The 12,671-nt window shown below is 41.0% G+C and overlaps 1 protein-coding gene across 1 annotated transcript; it reads left to right on the forward strand.

Annotated features, from left to right (window-relative positions):
* The first annotated feature begins 3,666 nt into the window (after positions 1 to 3,666).
* On the forward strand, positions 3,667 to 11,921 carry LOC136678099 (carbonic anhydrase-like). The gene is made up of 7 exons (XM_066655941.1): positions 3,667 to 4,165; positions 4,695 to 4,892; positions 7,171 to 7,289; positions 8,553 to 8,645; positions 8,875 to 8,937; positions 9,281 to 9,436; positions 10,950 to 11,921. Exons 1-7 carry the CDS (start codon positions 4,132 to 4,134, stop codon positions 11,067 to 11,069), a joined length of 783 nt encoding a protein of 260 aa, XP_066512038.1. The 5' UTR covers positions 3,667 to 4,131; the 3' UTR covers positions 11,070 to 11,921.
* Positions 11,922 to 12,671: the final 750 nt, after the last annotated feature.

Genomic DNA, 12,671 nt, shown 5'->3' on the forward strand with positions numbered 1-12,671 from the left:
TAGACACTACGCATTCCAATGCCAGCAGTGTGCTTCAAAGTATCCAATTAAGCCCCATTGTTCTGTGCTAAAGAGTCCCACAGATCTGCATGGAGATGATTATGGGCCCAGGAGGTTTAAAAGAGCCACAGAGAATCTCGACTGAGCTGCATCTAGGGGCGGAATGACCCCTCGGCTCACACACTACGCAAACCTCTCGAATCCAAATCCAATCACAGCAGTGAATAAGACCCTAATGAAACCTTCCATCTCCTCGGGCCTCTGCTATTACTGCCTTTAGCCAGGCTCAAGGAGGGGGGCTCATCTGAAACATCAGGACCTGGAAGAAGCTCGTTTACTCCTTTTCACGGGCCCTGATTTATAGTGGCCTTCGGTCTGATTGGCTTTGATTATGAACCCAAACTCACCCACGAGTTGCTCCACTGGCCTGGAACTGGCTTTTCCATTCTATGAGCTAGGTATGTGTTTTATTTATTATTTTTTTTCCCCCAGCGAATCAGGCGACAGGAAAGGACAGATTAGGAGAGGTTTACAGCTGTCACTGAAGCTGTTTTCAAGCAGCAGCAATAAGGATCAGATTGTTGCAATAAGAAGCTGGACTAGCATGGCAAATTATGGGCTTGGGGAGCAGTAATGTCCATCCATCCATTCATTTCTTAGTCGATTCTGCCTGAGCCCTTCTGTAGATGGGGTTACATTTCTGCAGATGTTTCTCTTTAACATCACAGACACTGGAGCATGTTTTTAAAAGCAGATGCTGAATGCTCAGTCAAATTCAAACCCTCCATTGTAACAGTGAAGGGACTGAGATGGCTTTGAAACAGTTGAACTCAAGGCTGAGGGCTTTACTTCTACTTCAATAGAACACCAGTTAAGATTGAGTATTTTTGCTCCTGGGCTCCCCCTACAGTTTTAGAATGCAATTTACTTGTACAGCACTGTCCTTATATCAAAGGGGTGTGGCAGGGGGTGGCCTCCTCAAGAAGTTAAACAATGTAGTTTCAGCAGTGAATCATCACAGTGATTTTAAAGTTGTAATCTTAAGGTAAAATAAATTGTAGAAATATATGCACAGACATGAATAAATAAATAAATAAATATTTTATCAATAAAAACATAGACAAGTGACATAATCATGCATTCATTCATTCATTATCTGTAAGCGCTTATCCAGTTCAGGGTCACGGTGGGTCCGGAATCATTGGGCGCAAGTCGGGAATACACCCTGGGGGGGGGGGGTGCCAGTCCTTCACAGGGCAACACACACACTCACACATTCACTCACACACTCACACCTACGAACACTTTTTCTGTCGCCAATCCACCTAACAACATGTGTTTTTGGACTGTGGGAGGAAACCGGAGCACCCGGAGGAAACCCACGCAGACACAGGGAGAACACACCACACTCCTCACAGACAGTCAACCGGAGGAAACCCACACAGACACAGGGAGAACACACCACTCTCCTCACAGACAGTCACCCAGAGGAAACCCACGCAGACACAGGGAGAACACACCACTCTCCTCACAGACAGTCACCCGGAGGAAACCCACGCAGACACAGGGAGAACACACCACTCTCCTCACAGACAGTCACCCAGAGGAAACCCATGCAGACACAGGGAGAACACACCACTCTCCTCACAGACAGTCACCCGGAGGAAACCCACACAGACACAGAGAGAACAGACCACACTCCTCACAGACAGTCACCCGGAGGAAACCCACACAGACACAGAGAGAACAGACCACACTCCTCACAGACAGTCACCCACAGCAGGACTCGAACCCACAACCTCCAGGACCCTGGAGCTGTGTGACTGCGACACCTACCTGTGACAAAATCAATAATTAACTAAACGTGTATTGGCCTGTATCACAATGTGTTGTATTGTGCTTTTTAACCATTAATTCATACATTCATTTATTCATTCATTCATCTATTAACCTTCTGTAACCACTTCGTCTTTATCAGGGTCATGGTTAGTCCGGAGTCCACCTGAAATCATTGGGCACACGGCATGAACACACACTGGACTCAAATGTGAAAAGGCTTGCTCTTTAATATGGAGTTAGTAGACTCTCGTGGTATTTGTGAAAAATGTGACAGTTGTAGGATGCCTCTTTGAGACGGTTCAGGCGATTAACACCACTTCCATGAGACTGTCTTACATCCTTCACTCAGGGCTTTTGTCTGAGACAGTCATTTCCTTGCCTTTGGAACAAAATCAGCCTTCATTCTCTCAGCGGTGATTAGAGCAGGTGTATAAAGCTCTTCTTATAGTAGTTCGGCACTGCCACCTAGTGGCTCCAACAGTGACGTGCACCCTATACGCTGAAGTGAGGGTTTCGCGTTCAGCCACGAGAGCATCAGTGAGCACGGTTCTCGTTCCCTCTTTCCACCCTCTGAAAAATAAATAAATAAATAAACAAATCTCTCCTTCTTATGCCTTATTAAATTGTTTTCTTAATTTATTTTGAGGGTATGTCACCGCCCGGCCTCTTACATCTTCGTCCTATGAAAATAACGTAAGTATAACAAGATATGCACTTACACAGATGCACAAAATATAAAAATCTAACTTTGTGTGTCCTCCCTGTGTCTCCATGGGTTTCCTCTGGATGATTGCATGTCTACTACCCCTTTAAGATCCTTCAAAATCAATAGAGACTGAGTGTTTTTCATATTTCAGCCACAAGATGGCGGAAAATCACCGTACAACACGTGCGACACGAAAAGCAAAGCGCCTTAAATGTGGGTCGAGATTCCAGCAAAGGCATCACATTTAAATCCCAGCAAAGACCAGACCCACACACCTCAGACCCAGCTCATGCACGTCACCAGCCCCCCCCCCCCCTATATACAGCCATGCAGGTGCAGGGCTAATGAACGTCATGGAAACACGATTTTGACACTCAGCTACTTTGCACCCATTTTCCGGTAAACCACGCCTCCTGCTAAGGATTGGCCAGTAGTATAAACTATTATCCAATCCCAGCACAAGAAGCCAGATATCAGTGTCCTGTCTGAGTGCAAAAGGGATGATTAAATTAGACAATCCTAGCGCTGGAGGGCGGGGCTTGTATATGGACAGTGTAAACATGGGATTAGTATAATCTCATTCTTTACTAGTGTTTTTTTTTTTTGCTTATAATCCATCAGTTAATACCAGCACAGGTGGAGAGACAGTAGCCTATCCCAGCCTAGACCCTACTGACCAATCCTAGAGCAGAGCCTGGGCCCTATTAACCAATCCTTGTACATGGCTAGACAATACTAAAGTAGCTCGCTGTGTCCAAGGATGAGACCAGTCTATTAACCAATCCCAGATTGTCTGGAACCTGTGCGTGTGAAGCACTGCCTAATGGATGGATGGACACAACCAGCCAATCCCGGAGCAGGAAGTAGAATAATAGTAGCCAATACCAGCGCAGAGGGGGTTTGACCATCTCCAGAGCAGGTAGCTGGACCCTTTTAGCCAATCCCAGCGCAGTAGCTGTAATTTCAACCAATCACAGCGAAGGAGTGCGGGATCTACCTGAAAACGAGTGGGAACAGAAATTTCTGCACCCCCTCCACCAGTCTCACTGTCCCTATAGGCGCGCTGGCACGAGCCCAGAGGATTCCTTGTCATTGAAAATATGCACATTCGGATTACAGCGCGTGCACGTTGCGAGGCTGCCTGAGGAAGACTTTAACGGTAATGACGCGCTCTTATATTGCATTTCCAAATTCTGCATTTTGACCGAGGAGAACGGGCCATGCGCTGGCGCGTGAAGGTTTCAGGGACAAGTGCGACGGAAGGGGCACGAGCAAAGTCGAGACACGCGTCTTTTAAAGGTGCTGACCACTAGCCACGTGCCCAGTAGGGTCATTTCTGCAGTGTTATTTAAGTAGAGCATTTCCGTGCTCGATGGGATGGTGACAGAAACCGCCCCGCGCGCGAGGGGGCAGTGCACTGATGCCCAACCTGAGCTCAGCTCGCGTTGCCAAACCCACTGATGAGAGATAGCACGCGCCTATTTAAAGGCTGACACTTGTCCGGAGACTGTGGACTGGTCTGAAGCATCCAGGCTGCGGCGAAGCCTCTGAGAAAGGAGTACACCACAAACCTCAGCACAACAACCATGGCTCACGCTTGGGGATATGGAGAGCATGATGGTAAGACCCGTCTTTCTGGACCATACGAGATTGAGATCAGATTATTCCTGAAGGACAAACCCATCTACTCTCTCAAATTTCTGCAGAATTAAAGGGTTGAAATGTGAGCAGAGTCACAGGGTTCATACACAGTGCACTGGTGCAGGGATACTCACCTGTTTAAGTGTGTTGATGATAGGAACCAGGGTTCAGAAAAAGTTTAATACCTCTGAAAGTTTTTGAAACTTGTTTCCCCTTTTAAATAGCAGTGGTTAATATTTTAAAAATTAAAAGCGTATACCATTTTATATATATTTCATACACACACACACACACATACACACACACACACACACACATATTAAAAATATTAACTGACAGGTACAGAGTTAAAATGTGACTAAAATGTATAATAAAAAAGTAAAAGGAATACATATTTTCAGTAATACTGCATAATACAATAATATTTCATATTTTTAATGACAATACATCATACATTCATGTCAACGAAGACTTTTTAAAAGTAACGTACGTTTGTTTTCCCTGACAGGCCCTGCACATTGGTCAGAGAGTTTCCCCGTCGCCAACGGGCCCAGACAGTCTCCCATCGACATCATCCCTAGCCAAGCTCAGTTCGACCCCACCTTGAAGCAAATCAAGCTGAAGTATGACCCCACCACCGCCAAAAGCATCCTCAACAATGGCCACTCCTTCCAGGTGGACTTCGCTGATGACGACAACAGATCAAGTTAGTGCACAAGTTATTGCTTAGTAACCACACTAATTACTTCAGCGCATACGTGTTCATTCATAACACAACACTTTCTTCTGAGGAACACCTCCTTATGAGTCCTGTACAGCAGACATGAGCTCCTAAACTGACCGGGTGAAAGTACAGAATTAAAGAGTTCACTGTAGAGGAATGTGTTAATGTACGTCCACTTGGAAAATCAGTGACATCTCAGGAGGGGCGCACAAACATTCTTTGCAGATGATGCTGTATATTAAACTGTCGTATAAGTATATGGTTAGAGAAGTTGGCTTGGGACTGAAAGGTCTCTGGTTTTATCTTCACAACTGTCACAAAATTGGGGGTGGGGGAAGTAAAGGAACAGCACTGTCTCCTCCCTCAATGTCCAAAGCTGAACTGCCCTTGAGTAAGGTACCTATTGCCCAATAACTGCCTGCTGCTCTGGGTGTGTGTGTGCACTCTGCCCAAATGCAGAGAGATTTTTTTATGACAATTAAAGCTTGTTTATCATATTTAATACATTTATATAATACATTTATATGGGCGGCACGGTGGTGCAGCAGGTTAGTGTCGCAGTCACACTGCTCCAGGAGCCTAGAGGTTGTGGGTTCGATTCCCGCTCCAGGTGACTGTCTGTGAGGAGTGTGGTGTGTTCTCCCTGTGTCTGTGTGGGTTTTTTCCGGGTGCTCCGGTTTCCTCCCACAGTCCAAAAACACACGTTGGTAGGTGGATTGGAGACTCAAAAGTGTCTGTAGGTTTATGTGTGTGTGTGTGTGTGTGTCGCCCTGTGAAAGACTGGCGCCCCCTCCAGGGTGTGTTCTTGCCTTGTGCCCAATGATTCCAGGTAGGCTCTGGACCCACCGCAACCCTGAACTGGATAAGGGTTACAGATAATGATAATGACCCAAACAGAAGACAGGATGTTCTTGAGAAACGCCATCTATATAGTTGCCAAAAGTCAGAATTATTATTATTATTAATAATATTAATAATAATAAATAATTTTATGTCTGTGACCATGAGAGTCCTACAAACATGTTTGTACTTGTGTTGTGACACTGTGAAGTACTGATATACTGTTTTTAGTCTCTGGGGCTTTTGCTTTGAAAAATGTTCTCAGCTCTGACAGACATACCCTCAGCTAGCTAAACAGAGCTAAACATAACTTAGCGCTTTACCAGTGTGGTTTTATTGATTGTGTTTTCTGAAATTAGAGCAGAAACAGAGCAAGCCTTTTCTCTTGGCTTCAGAGCACTTTCCTCTCAGCTGTGCTTTGTGTTTACTTCAGTTTTAATGTATTCTTTTATAGCCTGGAGAATGGAGTTAGCTTGTTTGGGGCCAGCCATTGACTTTCAATTAGAGCAATGTGCTGAGAAATTTAACCCTACTTTTAAGGTTAAAGAAGGACATTTGAAGCCTGTTTTAGGTCATGATACTGAAAAAAAATGTCCTAATTGTGAAGAAAAGGAAAATATTATGATACTAATATTATGCAAATTTGGTCCTATTAGATGTTAGCCATCTTAGCATGAAAGCTGAAAGACTTTGGTAAAGGAAGAGTACAGATCACTGGAGGGAAAAAAACATCTATTATTAGGGGAACAAAGTACAAGTGCCTACAATTTCCATTATTTTCTTTTAATCTTAAGCAATTTTTTTTTGTTTTGTCCATTGTTTCAAGATACTTTTTCATACTATTTTTTAAAAACGTGTTTTGGTGGAAATTGTGCATGCTAATATATAAATATCTATTCTAAGAGAAAATACTTCTTTTATTATGCATTAGCCTTTGCTATCAAGGGCTTTTATAATCTAGTTATTATATAAATAGTTTATTTTTTCTTATAAAGGCATATAATTACAATGGCTGGAAACATATGGAAACAGCTGGAAGCCATAATTATAAAAATTAGCATTGGGAACGCTATCATGCTAAATAGTATTCGTTGGTTATTATTAAATTTGATCATAATAAGTGGTTCCCACTATAAAATTCATTCAGCTTTTATACCCTGCCACATCAGAAATATTCCTTTAAAACCACTCAGTCAAATATGACATAGCACAAACATTTATTTATTTATATGTGGACTTCTGCAGTATTATGAATCTTTCACAAGGATGCTTATTACTGTATGGTGTTACTTCCCAAGCTTAGAATCAAAAATCCAGAGATGTGGAAGACAGTGGTGTTATCCACTAACCTAACCAACCTCTTGTATCTGGAAACATACAAATTCTTTGTATTTTAAGGTGCCATTTGTGTATTTTACAGCTCTCATTGGCGGTCCAGTGACTGGAACCTACCGACTGAAGCAGTTTCACTTCCACTGGGGTGCTGCCGATGAGCGTGGTTCTGAACACACTGTTGGGGGCACCAAGTTCCCCTGTGAGGTAACGCTTCAAGACACAGCTTTCATAATTAGTTCTCATGAACCAAGTTGTACACATTCATGTGATGACCATGTTCACAAAGGATAGTTAACAAACATTGAGCTACCATTCAGACAAGAAAACAATCCAAGGACCAACATAAGGGAGAGCTGGGAGAAAGACAGATGCAAGTGACCACAAAAGACGCAATAAAAAGAGAGATAGAAAAACTCACAGGAAAAAACAGAACTAAATCAGAGACCAAAATATTACTCAAACGAACATAAAAGTAACAGAGAGAGAACCAAGAGAGAAACAAAGAGAGAAACCAATTTGAAACAGAAGAAGGATAAATGAGAAGAGACCAACACCTAGTAAAAATAAATAAATAAATAAATTACCGGACCATGACAAAGAAACAGGAAGGAGCTTTTAAACATGAACAAACAAGAAACACCTGGAACAGTCACATGAGGAAGGGGCGTGGCAAGAACAGTCACATGAAGAATGGGGCGTGGCTAAGAGAAACCTGAGGAGAAAGTAATTCAGAAGCACATCGTAGACAGGGACAGGGGAAGAACACAAAAACAAAAGGAGGAAACAAACAAAAGATCCAAAAAACAGAAACAAACCCAAACCAAAACAAGACTGAAACAAGGAGGAGGAGGAGGGGCCAATTGTGACAGAACGCTAATGACTGCCATTTTAGGAGTCTGTAAGATTCAAGGCTCTCTGCTGCTTGTGTTAAAGGCACAACTAGTTTACATAGATACCATACAGTGTTTAACACAATTGTTTTTATAATGTCCCAATGATCTTATGTGGACAGTGGTTTGGACTAAATCCACGATGCCATAGTTTTTGGCAGTCTACGTTACTTAGAATTTAATGGGCATGCTTCCTTAAAAGGATCCAAAACAGACATCAAATAGTTGGTGATGTTTTATTCAAATTTCAAGTGTGGAAACGACACCAACCATAAATAAATCATATACCATAATTATATATTTATAGCCGTGTTTCCTCAATTCATCTGGCTTGGGATTTTATCACTGCTTTGCACATATGAAATATTAATTTCATTTAATAATTTCGAGTTTTTTAAACAACTTCTGACAAATAACGTGTCAGCTTTTTAGAAGGGGTTTTTGTGCAGAAGTCTGAAATATTTTAGCTTGAACACAACAGCTCTTGCTAACCCTTAGCTAACACTGAGCATGGGTTACTTCAGGCTCATGAACGGCATGTCTATTATGGAATATTATATTTACTCTTTCCTTTTAGCTCCATCTTGTGCACTGGAACACCAAGTACCCAAACTTTGGAGAAGCCGTCAATAAACCCGATGGTTTGGCTGTGGTTGGAGTTTTCCTGAAGGTCAGTGAATTATTTCTGCTTATCGTTTTCTGGCTTTATTTGAACCAGATATTTGCTCTTTTTATTGCGTGAAAAATTCAGTTTAAATTGAACAATATGTTAAAAGGACATACATTTTTAATTAAATAGCTTTTTTTGGGGGCAGGGGGTGGGTATATTTTTTATGTGTATAATAATAAATACATACAACTTTTATTTTATTTTATTTATTTATTTATTTATTTTTCAGATTGGTGGTGCCAATCCAAGTCTGCAGAAGGTCCTGGATGCATTGGATGCCATCCGATCCAAGGTGAATTTTTTTCCCACTTGACATTTTTCCTATTAGTTTGATTATAAGTGGTTTGTGTATTGACTCACTCTCTCTCTCCATCCCTCTCTCTCTCCCTCCCCTCTCTCTCTCTCTCTCTCTCTCTCTCTCTCTTTCTCTCTTTTTTTCTCTCTCTCTCTCTCTCTCTCTCTTTCTCTCTCTCTTTCTCTCTCTCTCTCTCTCTCTTTCTCTCTCTCTCTCTCTCTCTCTCTCTCTCTCTCTCTCTTTTTCTCTCTCTTTCTCTCTCTTTATTTCTCTCTCTCTCTCTCTCTCTCTCTCTCTCTCTCTCTCTCTCTCTCTCTCTCTCTCTCTCTCTCTCCCCCAGGGCAAACAAACCACTTTATCTAACTTTGACCCCAAGACCTTGCTGCCTCATAATCAACATTTCTGGACTTATGAGGGCTCTTTGACCACACCCCCTCTTTATGAAAGTGTCACCTGGATTGTTCTGAGGGATGCGATCAGTGTTAGTCCTGCTCAGGTATGACCAATGATGCACTGCCCATAACACTGTAACATTAAAACATTAGTCTGGGTCTGGGAAAGTGGTCTACGGCAGGTATCTTCCTTCCTCTGCCTCATCCCTGAATTTTGAACAGTTTTTTTGGTGGAACCTTAGTCATAGGGAGTGAATAAGAACACCATATACATGTAATTAGTTAATAAGTAAGTAATTACACAGCGGGTGTAACATCTGTGGCTTTATGTACAGGGTTTACGTCACGATCTCAGAATTGAAAAAAAAAAAAAACATACACACATACATACACACACACACACACACAGGGAGGGCCCATGTCTTTAGGGCTGCTGTGGAGTGAGATTACTTTATCTAAAGGCTCCTTAAAGCAAACGTTGGCCTAGAAAGCCATATAATTCACGTTGGCGTGGTCACACCCACCCAGTTTTTAAGAGGAGGGAAGTGTACCTTATTTTGTTTAAGTACAGTTGCCTAGTAACTGATTATGCGGTTCATAGGGAAATTAAAATTAAAATGACATTGAAATTCACCAAGTTTAAATCTGTTAAACTTATTTGTACACCTAATAATCTGGGGAAATACATGCTAATCAACATTAGCATTCTTTCAATGTGCACATAAGCCAGATTTCATTTTCCATCTTCTGAACCAGGAAAGGTTTTAAAATCATATTGTGTTGAATGTGTTTCCGAATTACACAAGCAGGCTTTTACCTTTAGCCAGATCATTTAAGCTCCAATATGTAGATTGCCAAGTAATGTCTCTCTGCTTGGACAGGCTTGACTTTGGGTTTACCTGATAATTCCTTCTTTGTGGAATGCCCCCCCCCCCCCTCCAGCTCCACTGTGGGTTTGGCTACAACAGTCAATCATGCCACCTGAAATATCCACCAGGGCCATTAACTCTTCAGATTGCGTAGAAATTCTGGTCTAAAATTAGCACAGGAATCATATTTCAGTGCTTTTTTTCTCTAGAGGATGTGCATTACTTAGAAAGTGAACCTATCATGCGTTTATCAAAATTCATTCATTACAGAAGGCAAAAGGCAATTGCTTGAGTCACTGGTGATTTAAGTATATTTTGAAAAATGTGCATTTGCTCTTTCCTGTCAGTATTGTTCATGGTAATTGAGCAATCATGTGATTAGGATGAAAAATCCTGAAGCTAATCACATATCTTCACTCTCTAAAGCATACTATTTCTCTCCATTTGACGTCTTTTGAAAGCATCAGCTGCTCTTTACACCGTGTGGAAAATTTGAATAGAAATAGACAAGTTAAGGTACACTGTTTAAAAACACTGCTGCCCTTTCGTTGTCATTAACCCGACCTGAAATTCTAGTCTTTTGTTACCAGCCACTAAGTACAGGGTTCACGTAGAGCCTCCTAAACACTCCCTAACTATAGCATACAAATAGAACAAAATGAACTCTCCACCCCTGCTCTCTCTCTCTCTTTCTCTCTCTCTCTCTCTCTCTCTCTCTCTCTCTCTCTCTCTCTCTGTCTGTCTGCAGATGGCCAAATTCCGCACTTTGTTGTTCAGCGCTGATGGAGAGAGCCCATGCTGCATGGTGGACAACTACAGACCTCCACAACCCCTCAAAGGACGCAAAGTCCGCTCCTCTTTCAAATAAACTGCAATGCTGTGCCTTAACACATATGCACACACACACACACACTCCAGATATATACACACACACACACACACACTCCAGATATACATGCACATACCTATATTCTGTTTGGTGCACAATTCAAATCCCCCCAAGTGAAAAACACTGAAATACACATTTAAAAAAAAAATGATAATTGAATTTTAAAAAAATCATTGAATTTTAGTTTTTCTTTTTTAGATTTTACTTTTTTGAAAATATACTTTTTGGTTTTATATTTATATCCATTTTCCCCCTCATAATTAGTATTCTTTTATTTAAAATTTCCACAGCCCTGCCTTCTTTTATTTTATCAACAACAATGAATCTTATCTAGTTTTAATAATTGAACAAAGGGTGGATAATGGAGCACCTTTTACCTACACCCCTCCCCCTAAAAAATATAATATATATATAAAATATATTTAGAATATTCTTTGTGTGATCTTACAGGATGGTTTTCATACCATTTTATCTATGCAGACCTTCATCTAACACTCCATACACCGTGTGATTAGGACACTTGCCATCTTCCTCTGTAGAAACCATGGTTATTATTATGTGTTCAATAAGCGGGGAATTGTGTCAGTGCCATTTCCTTACAGAGTTGTCAGCAGTGTGTGACTGACCCAATAAGTGCCAGTTTAAGCCTCATACACTTTAAGGAGCATAGAAATAGTAAAGAGTTGTTATGAAATGTTTTATGTCTAAAGGCTTGAGTATAAAACCCTACCTATTCATAACTAAATATGAATAAATGCCATATCTATGAAGCTGTTTTGAATTTGAATTGATGTGCATCACGTAATCTGAATAAAATATTGGACTTTAACGAGCAATAAATGAATATATTTTAAGATTTTAAGAGTCAGTCGTTTTGTTTGTTCGAATAAGCTTGACCTCAGGTTTGTGATGAACATATTACACAATAAAAGTCCCAACTGTGCTTCACCAATTAAAAAACCTAATGTAAGCATGGATAATGTTTCACAATGTAGCATTCTCTGCTGGCTTAGCTTAGCATAGCATTTTTTGCCTCATAGGTAAAACAGAATTATAACCATTCGCGAGAAATATGATCAACAGAATTCTGCGATTATAATCAGGGCAGCTGTCTACACCGGCTACAAGTGTGAGCACATAATGTGACATACCGGTTTTAATGGAGGCCCTGTGTCTGTTTTTGAAGCATCACACCACTCTGCCTTTGGGATATGTGCCCATTTATGTGAAGTCTCAAGCTGTTTTCTGATTGGTAAATCTGACTTGACACATATTGCAGTGTAGACCTTCTGAAGGCTTGGGGACGCAGTGCAATACTGTATTTGTAAGCACTTAGGACAAGGTGTTAGCTTGTTATCATCCTCACATTTGCATTGTGTCTGTTGGCCCCAACATATATATCACACATTCATTGTTAACAAATATGAATCAAACCTAAGGATCTTTGCAAAAACATTAAGATACATAACGATTTCTCCAATATTCCTGTAAATTTAGTTCATCAATTAAACAATGAACAAATAAATAATAATAATACATAAATAAAAGTTTTAAACATAAATATACAGGTCTGTTCTTAAC

The sequence above is a fragment of the Hoplias malabaricus genome, chromosome Y, assembly GCF_029633855.1.
Source record: "Hoplias malabaricus isolate fHopMal1 chromosome Y, fHopMal1.hap1, whole genome shotgun sequence".
NCBI lineage: Eukaryota > Metazoa > Chordata > Actinopteri > Characiformes > Erythrinidae > Hoplias > Hoplias malabaricus.